Genomic DNA, 26972 nt, shown 5'->3' on the forward strand with positions numbered 1-26972 from the left:
AAGACACCTTTTACTCAAGTGCCCCTATTTTACTCTGTTACGCGCCCGTCTACAGCTGTCGCCTGAAATATCGTCAATTTTAGCAGATAACGCGCTCAGCTGATCGCGTTCTTGAGTTTATTAGTGCCAGTGAGATGACGTCGGTCATTTGAAGCCCTTTTTGGGGACAACCAAGCCCTTTCTCTAGTGGTTTTTCATGCTGTACTCCTGCTTTTAGTTTCTCCAATTTTTTGAGTTTCGCTCCCTTAGCTGCTGGTTCCATTTTCGTATTTTACTTTTACCTAAGTCACAGATTGGGCGCTAATGACCATAGCAGTTTTGCGCCCTAAAACAAAACAAAAAAAATGCAAAACCAACTGAGGAAAATACAGGCGGCGGAAATGAGATCTTAAAGGAGTATTAAAGATGGTGTGAGGGTGGATACAATCCGAAATGAAGATATTAGGAAAGACTAAATATAGGATCAATATGTAATAAAACATTTAAAAAGATACAAAACCAGACTTTACACAGGTAATGTAGGAGTACACGCTGAGCGGCAGAAGAGTTGGAGAACAGCCCAGGAGATTTTGGAGACAACTGTAAAACCAGAGCGGGCAAGAATCCCTGACTCATAAAATGAAAATGAAGAAGAAGAAGAAGAAGAAGAAAGGAAGAAACTGCAGCAAACTACCCCTAAGAGAATAATGAGCAAAAAGGATCATACAGACTCGAGGCCGGAAATCCTGTACAGTACATTACAGCACTAAACATGCTGAGACAAGACAACCGTTAGAGAACCTGTCCAATGTGGCTCCCACAGGCCTCTAAGCAAGTGTGGACATGATTCAGCTGCATCAGACACAAATTTTCAAATGTCCATTTACTAGTTCTCTTAACTGTTCCACACCCTCTTCTGTTGTGTGGGCCAACCTCAGATGGCTCTCTGAGACCAAGAATCAATTTCAAATTTCTGTCCTGGTAGCAGCAGATATAGGCATAATAAACCCTATCACTATCTCTATGATCTGTAATTTTATAATGGTCTGTTATTCACTTCCCCTTCCATGATCCTTCAGACTACTCCACCAGGTCATATTTGAGGGGTGTTCTTTCCAGCAAACTATTCTGTACTTCTATTCCAGTCACTGGCATTATCCTTGCACCAGCCTTCATGGATCTAGCAGCTGTAGTCTACATTCCCACCATGTTGACTTGTGTTTTGTGGGCTCCTTAGTCCTGCACTGTGGCAGTGGCTGTAAGTGGCAGCTGGCAGCTCTAGTGAATTCAGACAGTTATGCTCAATTGAAAAAGAAATATTTTGTGATTCTTCATTTGTATTATTATGCAGTTTTCGTCAATTGCACTTTAATAAAATTTCACATGTATCTACTTGTCACTGCACCTGATTCGTAATCTGTCATTATATAATTTACCAACTTACTAACACTGAGATGAGCATGTGCAGTGAGATAACATACCACTGACACATTTGAAGGTGTTTCATTTATGCTTAAATTCAGTTCATGTAAAGTTATTCAGCTTTTTAATTTTTTTTGCAGGAACAGGAAGAGGTACACCCAGAGGAGGTACTGGCAGGTGAGATTTTTGCTTTATTCAGTAGCTTAATTATATGCTAAAGTTATCGCTTTAATATTTTCCTATGTGGTATTTTTTTCCATATTTTTCTTGCTAAAGTATTTCAGTGAAACAGTTGTTCAAAATTTTATACTTGAATTTGACACTGGATGTTAATTACATGGTACATAATTCATACTGAAAATTGGCAGTGCCTTTGTAACTACAAAAGATTGGTCACAAATGTGCAGTTGTGTTTAAAATGTATGCGGTGGTAGATTGTGAGGGAAACGTGATGAAAGAGAATGAAGACAAATTTCTAAGTACCAAATTGACATTTTAAAATAAGTCATTGTAAAGGTGAGCTAACATTACAAATTGGCACACTACAATAATTAGCAATGTTAAGATCACAGTCCCCTTATTCCGTAGTCGTGGCTCATATTAAAATTATCACCTTGAGATAAATATATTTATGTATAAAACAATCACTCAGCATAGTTGAGCTTCTTAAAGAGAAAAGTTGCCAATCTTATTGGGGACTGGATCAAGTTAACCACATTCATGTCCAGTGATTTGAAACCTCATCATCATGTCTCGAAATGAAGAATATTGTCCCTGTAATCCTTCTTCTCTCCTGAATCAGTATTTTGCAACCTCACTGACGTGACGTGTGAAAGAGCCTGGGTGCCACCATTATCCCTCGCCTGCCAAGAGGGTAATTGACTATGCAATGACAACATGCTATTGACAAGGGGACCTCCCCATCGCACCCCCCTCAGATTTAGTTATAAGTTGGCACAGTGGATAGGCCTTGAAAAACTGAACACAGATCAATTGAGAAAACAGGAAGAAGTTGTGTGGAACTGTGAAAAAATAAGCAAAATATACAAACTGAGTAGTTCATGGGAAGATAGGCAACATTAAGGATGATGGGGACGCAGGAGCGCCGTGGTCTCGTGGTAACGTGAGCAGCTGCGGAATGAAAGGTCCTTGGTTGAAATCATCCATCGAGTGAAAAGTTTAATTTTTTATTTTCAGTTTATTTGACAAACTCTTATGTTTTCATCACATTTTTGGGAGTGATTATCACATCCACAAGAAAACCTAAATCGGGCAAGGTAGAAGAATCTTTTTACCCATTCGCCAAGTGTACAAGTTAGGTGGGTCGACAACATATTCCTGTCATGTGACGCACATGCCGTCACCAGTGTCATATAGAACATATCAGATGTGTTTTCCTGTGGAGGAATCGGCTGACCTATGACCTTGCGATCAAATGTTTTCTGATCCCATTGGTGAGGCGCGTCCTTTTGTCTACTAATCGCACGGTTTTGCGGTGCGGTCGCAAAACAGACACTAAACTTACTACAGTGAACAGAGACATCAATGAACGAACGGACAGATAATAACTATGCAAAAATAAAGAAAGTAAAATTTTCATTCGAGGGAAGACTTGAACCAAGGACCTCCCGTTCAGCAGCTGCTCACGCTACCACGGGACCATGGCGCTCCTAAGCTTACGTAGTCCATTATGTTGCTTATGTGGCTCATGGACTACTCAGTTCATATATTTTGCTTATTTTTTCACAGTTCCACACAACTTCTTCCTATTTTCTCAATTGATCTGTGTTCAGTTTATCAAGGCCTATCCACTGTGCCAACTTATAACTAAATCTGAGGGGGGTGCGATGGGGAGGTTCCCTTGTGAGTACAAGATGCCTGACTTGGTCGTAGCTTCACAACCTGTGAACTACATTCTCGAGACCCATCTCCAATTCTGTCACCCCTTCCACTCCCATATCAGCTTCCCTGATTTAAACATATAGGAGTTCCCCTTAGCTCATCCTTGAGTTCCACAATCCTCCTTCCCTCAGTACCTGTATGTGTCCCTGTGCCTCTTATACACTCCTGGAAATGGCTAAAAGGACACATTGACACCGGTGTGTCAGACCCACCATACTTGCTCCGGACACTGCGAGAGGGCTGTACAAGCAATGATCACACGCACTGCACAGCGGACACACCAGGAACCGCGGTGTTGGCCGTCGAATGGCGCTAGCTGCGCAGCATTTGTGCACCTTTGCCATCAGTGTCAGCCAGTTTGCCGTGGCATAAGGAGCTCCATCGCAGTCTTTAACACTGGTAGCATGCCGCGACAGCGTGGACGTGAACCGTATGTGCAGTTGACGGACTTTGAGCGAGGGCGTATAGTGGGCATGCGGGAGGCCGGGTGGACGTACCGCCGAATTGCTCAACTCGTGGGGCGTGAGGTCTCCACAGTACATCGATGTTGTCACCAGTGGTCGGCGGAAGGTGCATGTGCCCGTCAACCTGGGACCGGACCGCAGCGACACACGGATGCACGCCAAGACCGTAGGATCCTACGCAGTGCCGTAGGGGACCGCACCGCCACTTCCCAGCAAATTAGGGACACTGTTGCTCCTGGGGTATCGGCGAGGACCATTCGCAACCGTCTCCATGAAGCTGGGCTACGGTCCCGCACACCGTTAGGCCGTCTTCCGCTAACGCCCCAACATCGTGCAGCCCGCCTCTAGCGGTGTCGCGACAGGCGTGAATGGAGGGACGAATGGAGACGTGTCGTCTTCAGCGATGAGAGTCGCTTCTGCCTTGGTGCCAATGATGGTCGTATGCGTGTTTGGCGCCGTGCAGGTGAGCGCCACAATCAGGACTGCATACGACCGAGGCACACAGGGCCAACACCCGGCATCATGGTGTGGGGAGCGATCTCCTACACTGGCCGTACACCACTGGTGATCGTCGAGGGGACACTGAATAGTGCACGGTACATCCAAACCGTCATCGAACCCATCGTTCTACCATTCCTAGACTGGCAAGGGAACTTGCTGTTCCAACAGGACAATGCACGTCCGCATGTATCCCGTGCCACCCAACGTGCTCTAGAAGGTGTAAGTCAACTACCCTGGCCAGCAAGATCTCTGGATCTGTCCCCCATTGAGCATGTTTGGGACTGGATGAAGCGTCGTCTCACGCGGTCTGCACGTCCAGCACGAACGCTGGTCCAACTGAGGCGCCAGGTGGAAATGGCATGGCAAGCCGTTCCACAGGACTACATCCAGCATCTCTACGATCATCTCCATGGGAGAATAGCAGCCTGCATTGCTGCGAAAGGTGGATATACACTGTACTAGTGCCGACATTGTGCATGCTCTGTTGCCTGTGTCTATGTGCCTGTGGTTCTGTTAGTGTGATCATGTGATGTATCTGACCCCAGGAATGTGTCAATAAAGTTTCCCCTTCCTGGGACAATGAATTCACGGTGTTCTTATTTCAATTTCCAGGAGTGTATTACACCCTGTTCCAACTCATCCCCTCACTGACATTCGCAATCAATCAGTTCACCACAACCCCTCATACAGTTGGCCTGCAGGTTTAAGAAAATTTATCTGACTGACAGAGGGACAGACTGTGACAAATGTTATTCCAGACTTAGCCTTTGATTGTTTATTTCTACATTAACAGTTTCATGACCAACAAAACATCTTAGGCTGGTGCATAAGACTCAAATATTTTCTATAAGTTCCAAAAACACACACTACACGTAATGGAGACTTAAATCATTGAAAATAATATAATCTGCTTCACTGATCACTGAAGCATGCCAATGTTGGGGTAACTTTCTGAATCCATAACTGTAAAAATCATGTGGTTTTGTAGCAAAGAACTTGTAGAGCCATGTTCAAAGTGTATTTTCACCCCAAAAGGAAGTTTGTGAAGATCATTGAACAGAGAGCAGAAAAGGTGAAATCTGTGGGTGCAATGTCAGGTGAAAAGGTGGTTGCAGATTGACTTCCCAACCCAGTTGTTGTATAGTGTTACTGGCCAGTGTCGCAGGATTCCGGTTGCTGTTATTGTGGAATAGCATCACTTCACACAGTCTTCCTAGTTGTTGTTCTGGGATTTCGTCTGGAAGATGTCTGTTGATGACAATAAATGCCAACAGGAGAGTTACCTCATGCAAGCAACTCTTTGTACACCACATGGCCACTGTTCCACCAGATGCATAACACTATCTTATGTGGATGCATGCAAGTCTTTTTATGTGGCATTACTGCTTTGTTTGGACTAAACCATTTCTTTCTTTTCTTTCCCTTGCATTAGCACAAAGACAAATTTTCTAGTCATCAGTAATGGTGCAGGATAGGAATGATAGGTGGTGTTCACACACAAATCGATGACAAGCAAGTGGATAATGCACATATGGCCAACCAGTAATTTTTCTCATTTGGCTTGTGTATCTCATATGCTTCATTGTTGAACCTTCTCCATTGCATTCAAATGTTCCACAATGATGGAATGAGCATGAGGGACTCAATAGAGGGGAAATTTTAGAAAATGATTTCACTGAAGAAAATGTTGGTGTTCCTTTATTTGACCCTATAATATTCTTTCCCCTATTGTAACCAAGTCTGTGGCATTCACTAAGAGAAGCAGAATGTTTCACAAGTGTTGATCACATTGAGTGTGGGATAGCATTTCACATTTCCTGATTACAATCTCTGAATTCCAAAGACAAGTCGTGTTTCAGATTTATCAGTCCCCTTGTCATAGTAAATACAATGCAGGGTGAATGTTGTTTGTTCGGTATGATTTGAACTGGGAGTTGCAGCAACAGTAAATGAATAATGCTTCTGATTTTATCTCTGTTGCAATATGTCACCACCGACTTGAGAACTAGAAAAAGTTCATTCTGAGTGTCACATGACAGATAATGCATGTGCAAATGCTTTCCAGACTATTGTTGGTCTCTCACCTTGCCTATGTATTCAATTGTTATAAACAGAAGAGTTCGAATATTCACAGGAAATTTTCATTAGTTGAACCTGCAATTTTCTGAGCTGAACCTCTGAATGCCAAGCCTCTTTGACCAAGAAATAATATCACATTAAGTAACATGAGAGCTCAAATGCAAGTTGGCTATTACATGGATGAACAGAAAAGTTACCTTTTTTTTTCTTCCAACCATCAGCATACTTCTTTCATGTCATTTTATTTCTTCGTTTTTATGATTCTCCTGTGAAATATTTTTACAAATGTAAATATTTCGTTTGTTGTCTGTCATTGGATGAAAAATATATTGTATATACTGGTTTTTAATGTAAATCACCTTAAGATGTAATCAGAAATGTGTTACTTCTGGATGTTGTTGGCAAGGCTACCAAATTGTAATGTTGTTTTAGATCTGCCAATGTGTACATTTGTTGGGGAAATGTGATAGAATTGACAAGAATATTTGAAGAAAGCATTTTTTTAACTCCATCACAATGTGGGTTTAGTGCACAATATCTAAAGAAGAAATAGAATAATATAACAGTTAATACAATCAACTTTGCCAAAATAACACTCTTCTACGAACACCCTTGTATTTCTGAAAAAAATACATTGTGATCCTATTTGTACTTAGAAAGCTGAATTCAAAACTGTTTTTAGTTTTTTTTTTTGTCAGGAATTGTTTATGAATAATCACCATTTTCTTTTTCTCTTCTGTTTCTGATATATTGCAGCAAACATGAGGGGAAATTCAATAGAGAAATTCACATATTTATGATGTTATAATTTCATCACATTAATGGAGCATGAATTCTAACATATAACACAGAAATCTTTTTGGATACACCTTGTAGCATTTATTTGATACGAGAAATAAGAGGAAATCGACAAGAAAATGAACCACTCTATTCTAATGCACATCACTTTCTTCTCTTGTATTGTGAATCTTTCTTATCTTGAATGATATTCCAGCAATAATCTGCTAATATAGAAGGTACCCACTTACATTCATAACACCTTTCTATGGTAGAAATGTCCTAATGGTATTTTTCGCCATGTTCATTCAATACATCACTACAACTCTCTATGAAGTAGTCCAGATGAGGGTCCATCATATGTATCTTCAAAGACACACTGCACATTGTTCATTAGCCCAAGTTTGATGTGAAGTGGTGTAAGTGGTATATCCCCAGGAGCTATCTGACATTAATGTTGTACATTCTTTTCACCCACTTTCCATTTCCGACTAGGCCATTTCTTTTTCATGTAGTGACAATTTCCGTCTCGACTATCCCATTCACAAAGAAAACAGGCATACTCCACGTACCCTTGTTACATTCTCTGTACCATCGCAATTACTTTGAAATCTGCAAATATTTTCCATTTGTATTCACGGTATAGTAATGAATTTAACACCCATTCTACAAATTGGTAATTCTCTTTGGTCAAGCTGGCATAAGCTACTGAAATGAAGGGTATTTTATTTCCGTTATGCAGCAAAACACCATTGAGACTTAGTTTTGATGCAGCAACCGGCTGTCACTGTTAGAGATAATGGGCTATTGCAGGTGGTCTCAGTGACATACATATGGCAGGGGATAACTCGATGACATCTGATTCTTCCCACCTGCTGTTGAACAAGAAATTGTTATGTTCCATCACTAACAGATGTGGCAACATACCTGTAACAAGAAATTGTTATGTTCCATCACTAACGGATGTGGCAACATACCTGTATCTCTCTATAATGTCCCTATGTTTACCGTGAATTGTGGATATGTATATATATACGAGGGCCGTTCAGAAAGTAACCTCCGGTTGATTTAAAAAAATACCCGAAGTTAAATAAAAATATTTTAATATATACATCTTACAACTACATCTTTGCACTATTTTTCTACATAGTCTCCATAGCGATTGAGGCACTTATCGTATCTCTTCACAAGCTTTGAAATTCCTTCTGCATAAATATCATCTGCTTGTGCCTGGAGCCAGCCTGTGACCGCATCTTTGAGCTCTTCGTCGTCATCAAACCGCTGTGACCCGAGCCATTTCTTCAAATGCATGAAGAGGTGATAATCACTTGGCGCCAGGTCTGGGTTGTAAGGTGGATGGTTGATAACGTCCCACTTGAAGGACTCGGGAAGGGCCGTTGTTCTGCGGGCAGAGTGAGGACAGGCGTTATCGTGCAAAAAAACGGTACCGGAAGTCAGCATACCACGGCGTTTGTTCTGTATAGCCTGTCGTAACTTTTTTATTGTTTCACAGTACACGTCTTGATTACTGGTCGTACCACGTTCCATGAATTCAACCAACAACACCCCTTTGGCATCCCAAAACACCGTTGCCATCAGTTTTCTGGCAGAAAAATCTTGCGAGGCTTTTCTTGGTTTGGTAGGCGAATTTGAATGTGCCCACATCTTTGATTGTTCTTTTGTCTCAGGGTTCATGTACTTAATCCAGGTTTCGTCACTGGTCACGATTCTGGTTATCAATGGTTCTCCTTCGTCCTCATAACGTGACAGAAAGTCTAATGCAGAGGCCATTCTTTGAGTTTTGTAGTGGTCGGTAAGAATTTTGGGCACCCATCGTGCACAGAACTTACGGTAACCCAACCTTGCTGTCACTATCTCGTACAAGAGAGTCTTAGAAATCTGTGGAAAGCTGGTAGACAACTCCGACACTGAGAAACGTCGATTTTCACGAACTTTTGCATCAACTGTCTGAACGAGTTTGTCAGTCACCAATGATGGTCTACCACACCTCTCTTCATCATGAACGTTTTCTCGTACACTTTAAAATAAACGTACTCATTCATGGACAACTCCTTCACTCATAACTCTTGGTCCATACATGGCACAAAGCTCACAATGAATAGCTGCTGCAGAATATCCTTTAGCTGTAAAAAACCTTATGACAGCACGCACTTCACATTTGGCAGGGTTTTCTATTGCAGCAACGATTTCAAACTGCCACAAAAACTAAACTAGTGCAGGTACGACGTTCACTCGACCACGGCTTGATGCCGACTGACCTGTTGAGTGCGTGAACGCACAGATGGCGTTGCTACTCCCCCCACAACCCGACATGTGACCGATCGGAGGTTACTTTCTGAACCGCCCTCGTATATACATACATACTACACAAAACGTATCCCTGACAATGATATTTTGTTTACATATTAGAATTTCCCATGGTAAACTGGGTTAGAAGCACACAGTTTGATATCAGGAATAGAACTCTTGTCGAACAGTGTAATTTAATTGGATAGATAAAAACATCTAATCACCAATCACATTCTTTCTTGCCCACACGTGTGTGTGTGTGTGTGTGTGTGTGTGTGTGTGTGTGTGTGTGTGTGTGTGTGTGTGTGTGTGTGTGTGTGTGTGTGTGTGTGTACTTCTGTCTGTGTGTGTGTGTGTGTGTGTGTGTGTGTGTGTGTGTGTGTGTGTGTGTGTACTTCTGTCTGTGTGTGTGTGTGTGTGTGTGTGTGTGTGTGTGTGTGTTTCTGTTTTTTTGCTGCTGCTTGGCAAGTAGATTTTTTAATCTATCAAATGAAATTATAAAGAAGAAATAGTACATTTAAAATTAAATACAATATACAATTAGATGCAGCTGGGGTGAAGGACTCATAAAACTGAAGAAGTGAATTGAAACAAAGAATATTATGAAACAGAAAGTTGCTACTCACTATAGCGTAGAGTTTAAATGAAGGATGTCGTGTTGGGCAGCGTGCTTAGCAGCAGGGTATCAACTTGTTTCTTGCCACAGCTTGTAGGTGGCCATTTATGTGGACAGACAGCTTGTTTGTCGTCATGCCCACATATAATGCAGCACAATGGTTGCATCTTAGCTTATATAGCACATGACTGGTTTCACAGGTAGCACTGCCTTCAATGGGGTAAGTGACCTTTGTGACCAGGTTGGCGTAGGTGTTGGCGTAGGTGTTGGCGTAGGTGTTGGCGTAGGTGTTGGCGTAGGTGTTGGCGTAGGTGTTGGCGTAGGTGTTGGCGTAGGTGTTGGCGTAGGTGTTGGCGTAGGTGTTGGCGTAGGTGTTGGCGTAGGTGTTGGCGTAGGTGTTGGCGTAGGTGTTGGCGTAGGTGTTGGCGTAGGTGTTGGCGTAGGTGTTGGCGTAGGTGTTGGCGTAGGTGTTGGCGTAGGTGTTGGCGTAGGTGTTGGCGTAGGTGTTGGCGTAGGTGTTGGCGTAGGTGTTGGCGTAGGTGTTGGCGTAGGTGTTGGCGTAGGTGTTGGCGTAGGTGTTGGCGTAGGTGTTGGCGTAGGTGTTGGCGTAGGTGTTGGCGTAGGTGTTGGCGTAGGTGTTGGCGTAGGTGTTGGCGTAGGTGTTGGCGTAGGTGTTGGCGTAGGTGTTGGCGTAGGTGTTGGCGTAGGTGTTGGCGTAGGTGTTGGCGTAGGTGTTGGCGTAGGTGTTGGCGTAGGTGTTGGCGTAGGTGTTGGCGTAGGTGTTGGCGTAGGTGTTGGCGTAGGTGTTGGCGTAGGTGTTGGCGTAGGTGTTGGCGTAGGTGTTGGCGTAGGTGTTGGCGTAGGTGTTGGCGTAGGTGTTGGCGTAGGTGTTGGCGTAGGTGTTGGCGTAGGTGTTGGCGTAGGTGTTGGCGTAGGTGTTGGCGTAGGTGTTGGCGTAGGTGTTGGCGTAGGTGTTGGCGTAGGTGTTGGCGTAGGTGTTGGCGTAGGTGTTGGCGTAGGTGTTGGCGTAGGTGTTGGCGTAGGTGTTGGCGTAGGTGTTGGCGTAGGTGTTGGCGTAGGTGTTGGCGTAGGTGTTGGCGTAGGTGTTGGCGTAGGTGTTGGCGTAGGTGTTGGCGTAGGTGTTGGCGTAGGTGTTGGCGTAGGTGTTGGCGTAGGTGTTGGCGTAGGTGTTGGCGTAGGTGTTGGCGTAGGTGTTGGCGTAGGTGTTGGCGTAGGTGTTGGCGTAGGTGTTGGCGTAGGTGTTGGCGTAGGTGTTGGCGTAGGTGTTGGCGTAGGTGTTGGCGTAGGTGTTGGCGTAGGTGTTGGCGTAGGTGTTGGCGTAGGTGTTGGCGTAGGTGTTGGCGTAGGTGTTGGCGTAGGTGTTGGCGTAGGTGTTGGCGTAGGTGTTGGCGTAGGTGTTGGCGTAGGTGTTGGCGTAGGTGTTGGCGTAGGTGTTGGCGTAGGTGTTGGCGTAGGTGTTGGCGTAGGTGTTGGCGTAGGTGTTGGCGTAGGTGTTGGCGTAGGTGTTGGCGTAGGTGTTGGCGTAGGTGTTGGCGTAGGTGTTGGCGTAGGTGTTGGCGTAGGTGTTGGCGTAGGTGTTGGCGTAGGTGTTGGCGTAGGTGTTGGCGTAGGCTGTGGGCGTAGGCTGTGGGCGTAGGCTGTGGGCGTAGGCTGTGGGCGTAGGCTGTGGGCGTAGGGTGTGGGCGTAGGGTGTTGGCGTAGGCTGTGGGCGTAGGCTGTGGGCGTAGGCTGTGGGCGTAGGCTGTGGGCGTAGGCTGTGGGCGTAGGCTGTGGGCGTTGCTGTGGGCGTTGCTGTGGGCGTTGCTGTGGGCGTTGCTGTGGGCGTTGCTGTGGGCGTTGCTGTGGGCGTTGCTGTGGGCGTTGCTGTGGGCGTTGCTGTGGGCGTTGCTGTGGGCGTTGCTGTGGGCGTTGCTGTGGGCGTTGCTGTGGGCGTTGCTGTGGGCGTTGCTGTGGGCGTTGCTGTGGGCGTTGCTGTGGGCGTTGCTGTGGGCGTTGCTGTGGGCGTTGCTGTGGGCGTTGCTGTGGGCGTTGCTGTGGGCGTTGCTGTGGGCGTTGCTGTGGGCGTTGCTGTGGGCGTTGCTGTGGGCGTTGCTGTGGGCGTTGCTGTGGGCGTTGCTGTGGGCGTTGCTGTGGGCGTTGCTGTGGGCGTTGCTGTGGGCGTTGCTGTGGGCGTTGCTGTGGGCGTTGCTGTGGGCGTTGCTGTGGGCGTTGCTGTGGGCGTTGCTGTGGGCGTTGCTGTGGGCGTTGCTGTGGGCGTTGCTGTGGGCGTTGCTGTGGGCGTTGCTGTGGGCGTTGCTGTGGGCGTTGCTGTGGGCGTTGCTGTGGGCGTTGCTGTGGGCGTTGCTGTGGGCGTTGCTGTGGGCGTTGCTGTGGGCGTTGCTGTGGGCGTTGCTGTGGGCGTTGCTGTGGGCGTTGCTGTGGGCGTTGCTGTGGGCGTTGCTGTGGGCGTTGCTGTGGGCGTTGCTGTGGGCGTTGCTGTGGGCGTTGCTGTGGGCGTTGCTGTGGGCGTTGCTGTGGGCGTTGCTGTGGGCGTTGCTGTGGGCGTTGCTGTGGGCGTTGCTGTGGGCGTTGCTGTGGGCGTTGCTGTGGGCGTTGCTGTGGGCGTTGCTGTGGGCGTTGCTGTGGGCGTTGCTGTGGGCGTTGCTGTGGGCGTTGCTGTGGGCGTTGCTGTGGGCGTTGCTGTGGGCGTTGCTGTGGGCGTTGCTGTGGGCGTTGCTGTGGGCGTTGCTGTGGGCGTTGCTGTGGGCGTTGCTGTGGGCGTTGCTGTGGGCGTTGCTGTGGGCGTTGCTGTGGGCGTTGCTGTGGGCGTTGCTGTGGGCGTTGCTGTGGGCGTTGCTGTGGGCGTTGCTGTGGGCGTTGCTGTGGGCGTTGCTGTGGGCGTTGCTGTGGGCGTTGCTGTGGGCGTTGCTGTGGGCGTTGCTGTGGGCGTTGCTGTGGGCGTTGCTGTGGGCGTTGGTGGGATGTATGGGACAGGTCTTGCATCTAGGTCTATTACAGGGATATGAGTGATTAAGTATGGGTTAAAAGTTCTTCCTAAACACCCAGAATCCTAAAACCCCTCCCCTCATTCAGATTCATTGAAGACATCTTTGTGATCTGGATCGAGAGTGAGGACACCCTATACGCATTCCTCCAGAACCTCAACAGCTTCTCCTCCTTTGTCTCACCAGGACCTTCTCAAGCCAGCAAGCCTAGTTCCTAGGTGTTGATCTCCACTTCAAAGATGACTACATCTCTGCCTCTGTTCATATCCAGCCTACTAACTACAATTAATACCTCCATTTTGACAACTGCTACCCAGTCCATACCAAGAAGTCCCTCCCATACAGTCTATCCACATATGCAGTGATGAGGGGCCCCCCTCGAAATATACCGGGGGACTCAATGAAGTGTTCAGACAATAATTATCCTCCAAACCTTGTACAAAAACAAATCTTCTGTGCTTTATCTTTGCAGTTTCCCACGACCCCCAAAGTCTCACCATCTGGCCACAGAGGAGCATTCCCCTTGTAACTCAGTACCACCCAGGACTGGAACAACTGAATTACATCCTCTACCAGTGTTCTGACTAACTATCATTGTGCTCTGAAATGAGAAATGTCCTGCCTACTATCCTCCACACCTGTCCCACAGTGGTATTCCTCCGTCCACCAAACCTACACAATACACTCGTCCATCCCAGCACAATCCCTGCTCCCAACCCTTACTTAATGGCTCAGATCACTGTAATAGAACTAAATGCAAGACCTGTCCCATACATCCTTCATGCACCATCTACTCCAGGCTGGTTACAAACAACATATATCCCACCAAAGGCAGGGCTACATGTGAAACCAGTCATCTGATATAGAGGCTGAGCTTCAACCAATGTGCTGATTTCTGCATGGGAATGACAAGCAACAAGCTGTCTGTCTGCATGAATTACCAGTAATAAACTGTGGCCAGGAACTCCCCCTGCAGTATATCCTACGTTCCTGTAACCCTCCTGGCTTCAGCCTTGATTAGTCAGTTTTCTCACCCATTCAGACCCTTCCCTGTCTCCATTCCAGTGCTACATAGCCCTCATATCACCAACACAAGAGGTCTTCTTTACTCCTTTTGTAGAAAGAACTGCAAGGATTTTGCTTTTTTTGTGGGTGGCAATGTCAGTGAAGATATTATTTATCTTTATTACATTATTTGCTAGGTATATACTATTAGACATATATTTTCACCGATAACTTATTCTTGGAGAAAAGTGATGTCTGTGTCTTGTAACTAGTGTGTTCAGCATAGTTATTGGTTTGATCACTTCTTCTATTTTTAAAGCTACATTTTTACATTTATAATAGCTACCACAGCTAAGGCTAAGTATCTATGGCTGGATGACATGTCTGGCATTGCAGTAATAGAGCATACAAACTAACTTTGCTAATTAATGCATGTATCTATTAGTCATGACTGTCAAAATCCAGACCGTAGTTGGAGATTAGCCATCACAATTGTACAGACACTGTTTTTCGATGTACTATTTTTCTTCCTCCTTATGAGATAGTGAACTGGAGACAATTGCATTGTTTTTCTTATTTTGTTTTGGCTGTCTTAGTAGTTTCTTCGTATAATTTAAGTGTTTACATTTATTTATGGAGCTGTGTTTTGTTTAATGAGGAGGGTGTTTATGAGGAATCCAGTCAGCAATAATGTTTTTTATGATTTACCATATGACACATGAGAGCTGATTACCTCTGAAATGAAGAGGCTGGGAGTAAATTGTGTAGTAGAAACAACTGAAAAACATAGGAGAAATGTGCACACACATTTGGAGAGAATTTGTGATAAGTATCCGAAGATAATGTACGTACAGTACCACTGTTCCTTTGCTCAAAAAACGTTTCCCATCAAGACTTTCACTACAGTCTGTTCCCAGACAAAATTGTTTCTCTTACTGCCTCACCTCTCTACATGGAGTCCAGTAGGGAGCTGCATTTCCCCATCTGTCATCAACTCGTGGTCCTCTAAACCACCTGTTGCAGATGATCCATACACAAGGTGAGAAATGGCTTAGGTTGTCATGAACATTAGAACTTCATTGCAACACAGAAGGCACATTATAATGTTGGGCGTGTGAAATGGCTTCCTAGTGCTAAAAACATAACAATAGTCCTGTTATGCTGTAAGGTTGTCACAAATATGAGCTAAGCTGAGCACTGCAAGCTGCACTGGTGTTTTCCTAGATTCCATTGTTGTTGTGCTCAGAGGAATAGTTGGGAATGTTAGAGCAAGGCAAGGTAAAGAATGCCCTGATCCACTGAAAGATGTTTGATAATATGAGAACTATTCTTGAAGCTCCAGTTCAGCACTCTGTTTGTAAAAACTGAGAGGCACTGCTGTAGGTATCTAAAGAGTAGGTTGCACTAGTGATGTCAATATTGTGGGCTACATTCTTATTAATATAGTCATGGCACTCAGAAGTAGACAGTGGATGTAATGTCTGGGAATTGGATTGGCTGGTGAGCCATTGTGCAGTGGTCTATGAAGGCTGTGAAGAGCACAGGAATACTGGAAAATTGTCCAGTGTCATGTGGTCCCTATACAGAAACTATGCAATGGGTGTCATGGGCAAGATGAGCTGCTCTGAGTTTGTTTCAGGTTTATTAACATGCTAGCAACAGGCAGCACTCTGTTGAATGTCACAAGACAGCATTGTAAGGTACCAGTCATATGGTACACCACACACTTCCACCTCATTCCTATTATGTCTTCTACTCCATCCTGTTCCCATACCCAACAAATTTCTTCCTGCCTCACCTTTACGAAGAATGCACCTGAGAAACAACCCACATCGTCTGCTACACTGTCTCCTTGCTATGTGTATCCATCTGCAAGTAAAGAAAGGAGGATTACATTGTATGTGTTTGATGTGCAATTTTACTGCATGAACAGCAAAAATGTGGAAAGTGATAACATTTTTGCTATTACCTTATGTGGGGTATCCCTGAGAAAAGTTAATGATAATTTGAAATTCTTGATGAAGTATTCTGCAAGTCACAAAGTGCTCTCATTGTCAAATACTGGATGAGTAGAATGACAGCATATGCTTGCAGTGAGTGAGGCTGCATATACAGTCATACACACAGTTCCTAACCGTTAAACTTGCCACAGTGAGTTAACCCTGTAACATAAAATTGTATGTTTTAATAAGCAGATTACTACAGGATATTAAATTATAAAATTTGGTTAATAATTATTTGAAATGTTGACAATAAAAGTTTATTTGCCCCTGGCGGTATTCAGATAGCCAGCTTGCAACTCGAATAAAGTTCTGACTTTGTGGATCTCGGTTAGTAATGTTCACTGTTGTACATAATTGACTAGATTAGATGCTCAGTTATTCACTGATCACTAGGCTCTCTAAAAGATTGAAGTAATTGATTCTGTTCTTTATAATGTCATATTGAAACAGTCTTCATTTATTAACTGTTTGTTTGACTTTTGCAGATTAAGTATTTTTTATATTAACACACAATTTCCTTTTTTGTCAATCAGGCCCTGTTGTCGGGGAAGCCCCGCGTCCTATTGCTCAGGTGAGTGAAAGTAGAAGCAGCACCACTGAGACTGACAGAGAGATGGTGAGTTTCACCAGCAGCAAAGGAAGTTTGGCTTTGTGGCATGTAATGAAACCCCCCCCCCCCCCCCCCACCCTGTTTCCTGGCCACCTTCCAGGGTGCCAACAAATTTCATCAGCCCATGGTTTTTAGCCGTTCTGTGGGGTGCCCTGCACACCCGATTTTAATTAATTAACACCTTTCTACATATCCTATTCATCTTCACTTCATACTTATAATTTTTTGCACTCCAATCTTTCCTGACACCACAACTTTTGCAACTTTATTTGCACTGGTAACTGAAGTGTTGTCTCAAGTCTTATATTACAATGTAATTACCTACTGAACAATTACAAAAATATATCAAAGAATACTCGCATACTGGCTAATGGCATCGTAACTTCATATTTTCTCTCCTGATATAATGGCGTTGTCACAGTGCTACAGATCTAGGGCAAAGCACTTCACTGAATGAGAATGAGATAGCATGGAATAAAACTCTCAAATCAGCAAGTACAGTGAAGCCTGATGAAGCAACTATTGCTGTCCCACTCTGCAGAAACTCTTCACACATTTGCAGCAGATTTCATGCGCAAGAGAGAAAATTCCTGACGTGAATAAAAGTTTAAACCCATTATTTGAACTAGAATGTGACTTTATGGCAGCAACCATCATTCATTGATACTATAGACATTGCAAAATATGTAACTTTACTCCAGAGCTAGGTTACAGCACATTTGATATTCATTAAACATGATAATTACCACCTACAATTGTCTAAAATATTTAGTTATTGCAATTATACGTCAATCACCTTTGCAAAATGGTAATAGAGTCACTCTTCTTGCTATTATCATAGCCAGACAAACTTGAAAAAACCCTTTTTAGAATATTATTATGGTCATTAAATTAATTTCTCGTGCACTTCATAGAGAGGGCTTCTTGTCTTTGGGTATCACAAGTTTATCTTGGGTTGCTTAGTAATTCAATATATCTAACTTCATGTTTGGTAGCTCATCTATCACTGGTTGTCCTGTGTGAAGTAAAAGTAACTGTGTAGCTATGTTCTGTAGCTACGTTAGCTGTTTGGGATTTGCTTCCAGTAATATTCAGGTATGTCTCTGATACATGAAACAGAATCAAATGATCAATCTTTGGATGATCAACCAGATCTTGTACTGACTTCTGTATACAGGTAGCTGTCCCTCCTGCAGTGACCATATGATCAACATGCATGCTGTCTGTCATATGAATCTCAATGTATAGTGTCTGCCACAAGGTGTACAACTCTGAGGACAAGGGCCCATTCCACATTAACTTATGCTGCCATAGACATTGCAGAAGTATCTTAAATGTGATCACAAGGGGACTAATTAATCCAAATGGATCAAAAATGTATGATGTGGCACACAGTACAGCGCATTTTGTGAAGCTGAAGCTGTAGATATTAGGTGCTGGTTTGAAATTGTTCACAGTTTCAAAATGTTGAACAGCTGGATGCTAGAATAAACCTCAAGTTCTAACATCCTCATCATTATCAAGCAGTAAAAGTAGTTGTGTTTTTTGCACCACTGAGGGGATATTTTTGAATAGTTCGTCTGTGTTGCTGTACCATTTCCATAGTGAAGCTCCACCTCTTATCAATATCTTCCTGAGATCTTACTGGAGCTTGATTTCACCCCTTACTGTATTGCATCCTGAGATACAATGGTCGATATTGAAATGATTAGTGAGAATGTTTGCTGCCTCACTCTGCTCACTCTCTTTGTGAGCTCACTGTAACAGATTACTGGCTGCAAGAAAGGGCGCACAAGTCATTCTGTGTGTGATCGCCTTTCACTCGTATTCCCGAGGTGGTGCAGATCTATCACTCCTCCACAATATTCTTTGGAAAGTGCGATCTTCATCTACTACCAGAACTTGTCAATGCATATTCTCCATGTCTACTGTGAAGGCAATGCGATGTATGTGAAAGCATAATGTTATGGATTACAAATAATGTTGAATGGTTGGTCATATCATTGGAAGACTGTTTAGTGACAAATTTGTGTTTGATTTGGCAAGAAAATCAAATGCTGCTCTCTTTTAGTAGTTGAGCTGAAGTGGCGTGTACTATGAAATGGCTTCTGTCATGACTAGTACTGCCGTGTCGTAAACCTTCGTACTTCCTCATAAACTCTGTGTAGCTTTCCGCAAGCTTTGATTGTCTTGTTAGTTTCTGCTCAGTCTGAGAGAAGCATTTTGCTGCATTGTGGAAAGAATTGCATAACAAACTTTGCTCTTCCTGAAATGGAAGATGAACTATGAACCTATCTGTTGAATCTTTAGTTGTGTGTTCCATGAAGTGCAAGTCACATTGCTGCTCATCTTCCATCATTAAGACATTGATACCACACAACTAGTGTTTGGACAGCTTTAAGGAAAAGAAGTGGAATGTGGACTCACATATTTTTTCATTTGTTGTTTTATGTAATACAATTTATTGCTTAACAACATTCATATTATTACAATTTAAAAGCGTATTAAAACAGTCATGAGCCGCGCAGTAAAAACTTTAGCAGGCTTAATTAATTAGAATCCATATTTTGGCAATTGTACCATTATGAAAAGGGCATGATATTGGAAGTACACAGTTCACAAAACAAGGAAAGGTCACATGAATTGGGCAGGTTCAACAAACAATTTTATCAATCAAATTAATTACAGGGACTGACATTAGATGCATTAACAATTTGCAAGCTTAAGTTACTGTTGCACAGTTGAACAACATTCATCCAAATACATACTCGAGCGACCTTTTCCCCTGCATAATCCATCTCCTGCATCACACTCCTTCTCCATGTTCCACTAGCTGGAACATCTCCAAAGCTGACTGAGGGCTTTTCACCTCCCTGGTGACCTTCCATGACCAAAATTATCCAGCTGTAATAGTCAGGTCGCATACTTCATGGACGTTATTCTCACTCCTGCTGAATATTCCGCCCCTCATACTTCCTCTTCTCCATGTCGAGCCCCAGTCCCTTGGTGGACTACCGCATGCAGCGACGCTATTTGTGCTCAGTGACGTACTTTACGCACCTTCCAGCACCATCCTAAGTTGGCAAACTGTATCAGTTATAAACGACTCTGTGCACAATGTTGTCGTGTTATCAGCTTGCTGGGTGGCTTTCACCAGCTCATCCAACAGTTTTACCCCTTCTTCAGTAGTCTGGTTTGGCCTGCGCCAACTGTCTGGCACCAAGGTCCACTCTCCGATTTTTGGCGTGACTGTGGCGAATGAAGTCCTTGTGGATGCTGAGGATATCTCAAATGCCTTCAGCCACTTTCAGCCGCTTTTTCGCAGAGGTTATGAGCTCTGCCCATTTCCACCCTGCCTTCCGCCCCTTAAAAATAAGCAGAGGAGGCACGGCCACCTTCTTTCCAGTCTTTGAATCGTGAAAGTTACAATGCCACCTTCACCATGCGGGAACTCGAAAGTGCACTCGTCCGTACCCGATCCAATACTCCAGGGCCCAATGGTATCCTTATTCAGATGCTGAAGAACCTTTCTTGCTCAGGTAAAGGCTGTCTTCTTCGCTCCTATAATCGCATCTGGACTGAAGGTCATGTTCCCACACACTGGCGTGAAGCAATTGTTTTTCCCATTCCCAAACCAGGAAAGGACAATCACCTTCCTTCCAGTTATCATCCCATCTCCCTTACCAGCTGCGTCTGCAAGTTGATGGAGCACATGGTGAATTCTCAATTGGTTTAGCTCCTTGAATCTTGATACTTTCTTGCCACAGTCCATTGTGACTTTCGTAGGCACCGCTCTGCCGTTGACCACCTAGTTACCTTGTCGACCTTCATTATGAACAACTTTTTGGAGAAGGCTTATGACACCTGTTGGAGGGCGGGAATTCTCCACACCATGTACACTTTGGGCCTTCGCAGTTCCTCTCTCTTTATTAATGCATTTTTAATGGATCATATGGTCAGGATACGTGTGGGTTCTGTTTTGTCACATGCCTTTCGCCAGTAGAATGGGATGCCCCAGGGCTCCATTTTGAGCATGGCCCTTTTTGCCGTAGCTATCAATTCAATAATGGATTGCCTTCCAGCTGAGGTTTCAGGCTCCCTTTTCGTGGATGACTTTACAATCTACTGCAACGCTCAGAGAACATGTCTCCTGGAGCGCTGTCTTCAGCATTGTCTAAACCGTCTATATTCCTGGAGTGTCGCAAACGGTTTCCATTTTTCTGGTGAGAAAATGGTCTGTATGAACTTCTGGAGTTACAAACAGTTTCTTCCACCAGCATTAGATCTCAGTCCCATTGCTCTCCCATTCGTGGAGAGAAACAAATTTTTAGGTCTTACATTTGAAAGGAAACTTTGCTGGTCTCCACATGGGCCTTATTTGGCTGCTCGTTGTATCCATTCCCTAAATGTGCTCCGTGTTCTCAGTGGTACATCATGGGGAGCAGGTCGAATGGTCCTGCTTCGCTTATATCAGTCCATTGTCGGATCAAAGCTAGATTATGCGAGCATTGTCTACTCTTCTGCCCGGCCGTCCATCTTACACCGTCTAAACTCTATCCACCATTGGGGGGTTACGTCTGGCGACTGGAGCATTCTACACCAGCCCTGTTGAGAGTCTGAATGCCGAAGCTGCAGCTTTACCACTAAACTACCAGCACGATATGTTGCGTTGTCGGTACACCTGCCGACTTACGTCAATGCCCAACCACCCATCATATTTCTGCTGCTTTGACGACTCTTTTGATTGCCAATATGGGCTGTATGTCTCTGCCCTGTTACCTCCAGGAGTTCACTTTCGTCACCTGCTTCAGCAACTTGATTTTACCCTCCCTACTACTTCTCGAGTGGGTGAAAGCCCGATGCCACCTTCACTCCAGGCTCAGGTTCGTGTTCACCTTGAACTCGGGTCGCTCCCAAAGGAGAACATCACGGATTCGATATACCACTTGAGGTTTTTTGAACTTTGTTCGAGGTCCACTAATAACGGCTTTATTTACACAGATGGCTCCAAGACTAATGCTGGCGTCGGATGTGCCTTTGTCATTGGGGATGATACCTTTCAGTATCTGCTCCTTGACCAGTGTTCAAGCCTTACAGCTGAGCTTTCTGCTCTCTATCAGGCTGTTCAGTATATCTTCCGCCATTGTCATTCTGCCTATGCCATCTGCTCTGATTCTTTGAGCGCCATTCAGAGTCACTGGGACTCATATTCGGACCACCCTCTCATGCAATGAATTCAATGGTCCCCTCAGTCGCTAGCTGATACTGGCACCCATGTCCTTTTTGTTGTGGATTCCTGGTCACGTTGTGGTGCCTGGGAATGAAGCTGCTGATAGTGCAATAATACCGTAGAAAAATTCAAGGGAGCAGTAGCAGAGAGTACTTGCAAAGACGCAGATCTGTTTGGAGATGTCTGTCAATGCAATGAAACTAAGGATATGAGCTTGGCCGCAGTAACGTTTGTGACTGGGCGCTAATGACCTTCGTAGGTGAGTGCCCTAAACACACAAAAAAAAATGGACATGGCAATCCACCTGGTTTTCTTTATTGTTTGCAATTGTGTTCTTTCTGCCTGTACATTCATCCTGTTTGGTTTTAGGTCCCCACTTGAGTTTTGACCTCAACTTCAAAATTTCCTCTTTTTACTGTGAGCCATTTGGGGAATGACTCCCTCCCTGGCGTCTGCAGTGAGGATTCCGTCTCCCTTCCCCCGGGTAGCCACCTTCTGCCCTGCTAGGTCACCGGCACACATAGCCAGTCTGTGTGATGGGGGTGTTATGTACCCATCGGGTTGAGTCCCCTGACAACACAGGAAGCACTCTCCTGATTCCTGAGTTGTTCACTCCCCATGTATGCCAAGGAGTGGTTGCTTGTGCTCTTGGAGCATCACAACTCCTGCCAATGGCCGCTGTGCTAGACAGACCTCGGTTTGGCTATGTAGCACCCTTGGGGAGAGCCGCTAGTCACACTGGCTGGTATTGGGGCAGATGCTTGACGCATGAAACATGTTGTTGTTGTTGTTGTGGTCTTCAGTCCTGAGACTGGTTTGATGCAGCTCTCCATGCTACTCTATCCTGTGCAAGCTTCTTCATCTCCCAGTACCTACTGCAACCTACATCCTTCTGAATCTGCTTAGTGTATTCATCTCTTGGTCTCCCTCTACGATTTTTACCCTCCACGCTGCCCTCAAAAGCTAAATTTGTGATCCCTTGATGCCTCAAAACATGTCCTACCAACCGATCCCTTCTTCTAGTCAAGTTGTGCCACAAACTTCTCTTCTCCCCAATCCTATTCAATACCTCCTCATTAGTTACGTGATCTACCCACCTTATCTTCAGCATTCGTCTGTAGCACCACATTTCGAAAGCTTCTATTCTCTTCTTGTCCAAACTAGTTATCGTAAATGTTTCACTTCCATACATGGCTACACTCCATACAAATACTTTCAGAAACGACTTCCTGACACTTAAATCTATACTCGATGTTAACAAATTTCTCTTCTTCAGAAACGATTTCCTTGCCATTGCCAGTCTACATTTTATATCCTCTCTACTTCAACCATCATCAGTTATTTTACTCCCTAAATAGCAAAACTCCTTTACTACTTTAAGTGTCTCATTTCCTAATCTAATTCCCTCAGCATCACCCGATTTAATTCGACTACATTCCATTATCCTCGTTTTGCTTTTGTTGATGTTCATCTTATATCCTCCTTTCAAGACACTGTCCATTCCGTTCAACTGCTCTTCTAAGTCCTTTGCTGTCTCTGACAGAATTACGATGTCATCGGCAAACCTCAAAGTTTTTACTTCTTCTCCATGAATTTTAATACCTACTCTGAATCTTTCTTTTGTTTCCTTTACTGCTTGCTCAATATACAGATTGAATAACATCGGGGAGAGGCTACAACCCTGTCTCACTCCCTTCCCAACCACTGCTTCCCTTTCATGCCCCTCGACTCTTATAACTGCCATCTGGTTTCTGTACAAATTGTAAACAGCCTTTCGCTCCCTGTATTTTACCCCTACCACCTTCAGAATTTGAAAGAGAGTATTCCAGTTAACGTTGTCAAAAGCTTTCTCTAAGTCTACAAATGCTAGAAATGTAGGTTTGCCTTTTCTTAATCTTTCTTCTAAGATAAGTCGTAAGGTTAGTATTGCCTCACGTGTTCCAACATTTCTACGGAATCCAAACTGATCCTCCCCGAGGTCCGCTTCTACCAGTTTTCCATTCGTCTGTAAAGAATTTGCGTTAGTATTTTGCAGCTGTGACTTATTAAACTGATAGTTCGGTAATTTTCACATCTGTCAACACCTGCATTCTTTGGGATTGGAATTATTATATTCTTCTTGAAGTCTGTGGGTATTTCGCCTGTCTCATACATCTTGCTCCCCAGATGGTAATGTTTTGTCATGACTGGCTCTCCCAAGGCCATCAGTAGTTCTAATGGAATGTTGTCTACTCCCGGGGCCTTGTTTTGACTCAGGTCTTTCAGTGCTCTGTCAAACTCTTCACGCAGTATCTTATCTCCCATTTCATCTTCATCTACATCCTCTTCCATTTCCATAATATTGTCCTCAAGTACATCGCCCTTGTATAAACCCTCTATATACTCCTTCCACCTTTCTGCCTTCCCTTCTTCGCTTAGAACTGGGTTGCCATCTGAGCTTTTGATATTCATACAAGTGGTTCTCTTCTCTCCAAAGGTCTCTTTAATTTTCCTGTAGGCTGTATCTATGTTACCCCTAGTGAGACAAGCCTCTACATCCTTACATTTGTACTCTAGCCATCCCTGCTTAGCCATTTTGCACTTCCTGTCGATCTCATATTTGAGACGTTTGTATTCCTTTTTGCCTTACTGCATTTTTATATTTTCTCCTTTCATCAATTAAATTCAATATTTTTTCTGTTACCCAAGGATTTCTATTAGCCCTCGTCTTTTTGCCTACTTGATCCTCTGCTGCCTTCACTACTTCATCCCTCAGAGCTACCCATTCTTCTTCTACTGTATTTCTTTCCCCCATTCCTGTCAATGGTTCCCTTATGCTCTCCCTGAAACTCTGTACAACCTCTGGTTCTTCCAGTTTATCCAGGTCCCATCTCCTTAAATTCCCACCTTTTTGCAGTTTCTTCAGTTTCAATCTGCAGTTCATAACCAACAGATTGTGGTCAGAATCCACATCTGCCCCTGGAAATGTCTTACAATTTAAAACTTGGTTCCTAAGTCTCTGTCTTGCCATTATGTAATCTATCTGATACCTTTTAGTATCTCCAGGATTCTTCCAGGTATACAACCTTCTTTCATGATTCTTGAACCAAGTGTTAGCTATGATTAAGTTATGCTCTGTGCAAAATTCTACAAGCCGGCTTCCTCTTTCATTTCTTCCCCCCAATCCATATTCACCTACTATGTTTCCTTCTCTCCCTTTTCCTACTGACGAATTCCAGTCACCCATGACTATTAAATTTTCATCTCCTTTCACTACCTGAATAATTTCTTTTATCTCGTCATACATTTCATCAATTTCTTCATCATCTGCAAAGCTAGTTGGCATATAAACTTGTACTACTGTAGTAGGCATGGGCTTTGTGTCTATCTTGGCCACAATAATGCGTTCACTATGCTGTTTGTAGTAGCTAACCCGCACTCCTATTTTTTTATTCATTATTAAACCTACTCCTGCATTACCCCTATTTGATTTTGAATTTATAACCCTGTAATCACCTGACCAAAAGTCTTGTTCCTCCTGCCTCCGAACTTCACTAATTCCCACTATATCTAACTTTAACCTATCCATTTCCCTTTTTAAATTTTCTAACCTACCTGCCCGATTAAGGAATCTGACATTCCATGCTCCAATCCGTAGAACGCCAGTTTTCTTTCTCCTGATAACGACGTCCTCCTGAGTAGTCCCCGCCTGGAGATCCGAATGGGGGACTATTTTACCTCCGGAATATTTTACCCGAGAGGACGCCATCATCATTTAATCATACAGTAAAGCTGCATGTCCTCGGGAAAAATTACGGCTGTAGTTTCCCCTTGCTTTCAGCCGTTCGCAGTACCAGCACAGCAAGGCCGTTTTGGTTAATGTTACAAGGCCAGCTCAGTCAATCATCCAGACTGTTGCCCCTGCAACTACTGAAAAGGCTGCTGCCCATCTTCAGGAGCCACATGTTTGTCTGGCCTCTCAACAGATACCCCTCCGTTGTGGTTGCACCTACGGTACGGCCATCTGTATCGCTGAGGCACGCAAGCCTCCCCAGCAACGGCAAGGTCCATGGTTCATGGGGGGGCATGAAAGATATGGAGCTGCAAAAATCTGGCCGATCTCAAACGGGTGCTTCTTCGAAAGGTGAACAATCATTGAATGCTGCCTCATGTTACCCAGCAACCTCTCCTTTCCTCGCTACACCATGGGAGGAGGGCCAGGCTAGCCATCTTTGGATGAAACACTTACCCCATTACCTCATCTGTATGAGTAGATATGGGAACACATTCACTGCCACAATGCTATTGTTTTTTGTGGAAAATATTCAGGACAAAATTATTGATCAAAGCATTTTCTGCATCCCAATCGGCAGCTCTTTGCACCTGTGATCATCTTGACAATGTGCCAGTGTATTACCCCTCACCAATCTCTGAATATGGTGCGGAGAGTGATTTTTCATTGGGATCTCGCCCTGCAAACTGATGATGAACTGTGGGCTAATCTGGAGAAGTGTGCGTTAATTTTGTTTGGCATGTGCATATGGGCCACAAACACAACTGCTCTGATAGTGGTGCCTTCATTCTAGCTTTTGAGGGGAATACCCTCACAGGGAAGGTCAAGGTTATGTGCTACAATGGTGACGTGAAGCCATATGCCTATCCACCTGTGTGGTGCTTTCGGTGGCTGTGTTTTGGGCATATGTCATCCCGTTGCATGGCAGACACTCTGTTTGCTGACTGTGGACACCCTGTCCATGAGGGAAGCCCCTGTGTTCTGACACCGGTGTGTGACAAATGTACTGAAAGCGGCTCCCCTCACTAGCCAGATTTGCCAGGCATACAAGAGAGAAAGAAAATCCAAGAATACAAGTCTCCAGATCACCTGTCTTATGCTGAGGTTCACCAATAGAATGTGACACTCCATCTAGTGTCACAATCTTCAGCTTTCCTCTCTGTTACTTCATTTCCTCCACCTACCTCTTCCTTGCCCAGCCCCATCCCCCTATACCCTCTCCCTCCTCTTTCCCTGCTGTTGCCACAACTTCCTCTCTGGATCTGCTCCCTCTCACCAGCCGAAGTAGTACGCCCAT

The 26972-nt window shown here is 44.4% G+C and overlaps 1 protein-coding gene across 1 annotated transcript; it reads right to left on the reverse strand.

Annotated features, from left to right (window-relative positions):
* Nucleotides 1-1212: 1212 nt before the first annotated feature.
* Nucleotides 1213-26972, reverse strand: LOC124596240 (putative uncharacterized protein DDB_G0282133). Its single transcript, XM_047135344.1, has 4 exons — nt 26860-26972; nt 11847-13014; nt 10394-11734; nt 1213-1257 (listed from the first exon to the last, which is right to left on the reverse strand). The coding sequence occupies exons 1-4, from the start codon at nt 26970-26972 to the stop codon at nt 1213-1215; spliced, it is 2667 nt and encodes an 888-aa protein (XP_046991300.1).

Source organism: Schistocerca americana, chromosome 1, assembly GCF_021461395.2.
Source record: "Schistocerca americana isolate TAMUIC-IGC-003095 chromosome 1, iqSchAmer2.1, whole genome shotgun sequence".
Classification (NCBI taxonomy): domain Eukaryota; kingdom Metazoa; phylum Arthropoda; class Insecta; order Orthoptera; family Acrididae; genus Schistocerca; species Schistocerca americana.

What these genes read in the sequence shown, in the direction of transcription:
- LOC124596240 (XM_047135344.1), bottom strand. Translation starts at nt 26,972, where the DNA reads ATGGGCGTACTACTTCGGCTGGTGAGAGGGAGCAGATCCAGAGAGGAA. An exon ending in ACAGCAACGCCCACAGCAAC is followed by an intron (nt 11,735 to 11,846) that starts GCCCACAGCCTA and finishes CTACGCCCACAG; the next exon opens with CCTACGCCCACAGCCTACGC. An exon ending in ACACCTACGCCAACACCTAC is followed by an intron (nt 1,258 to 10,393) that starts GCCAACACCTAC and finishes TGAATTCACTAG; the next exon opens with AGCTGCCAGCTGCCACTTAC.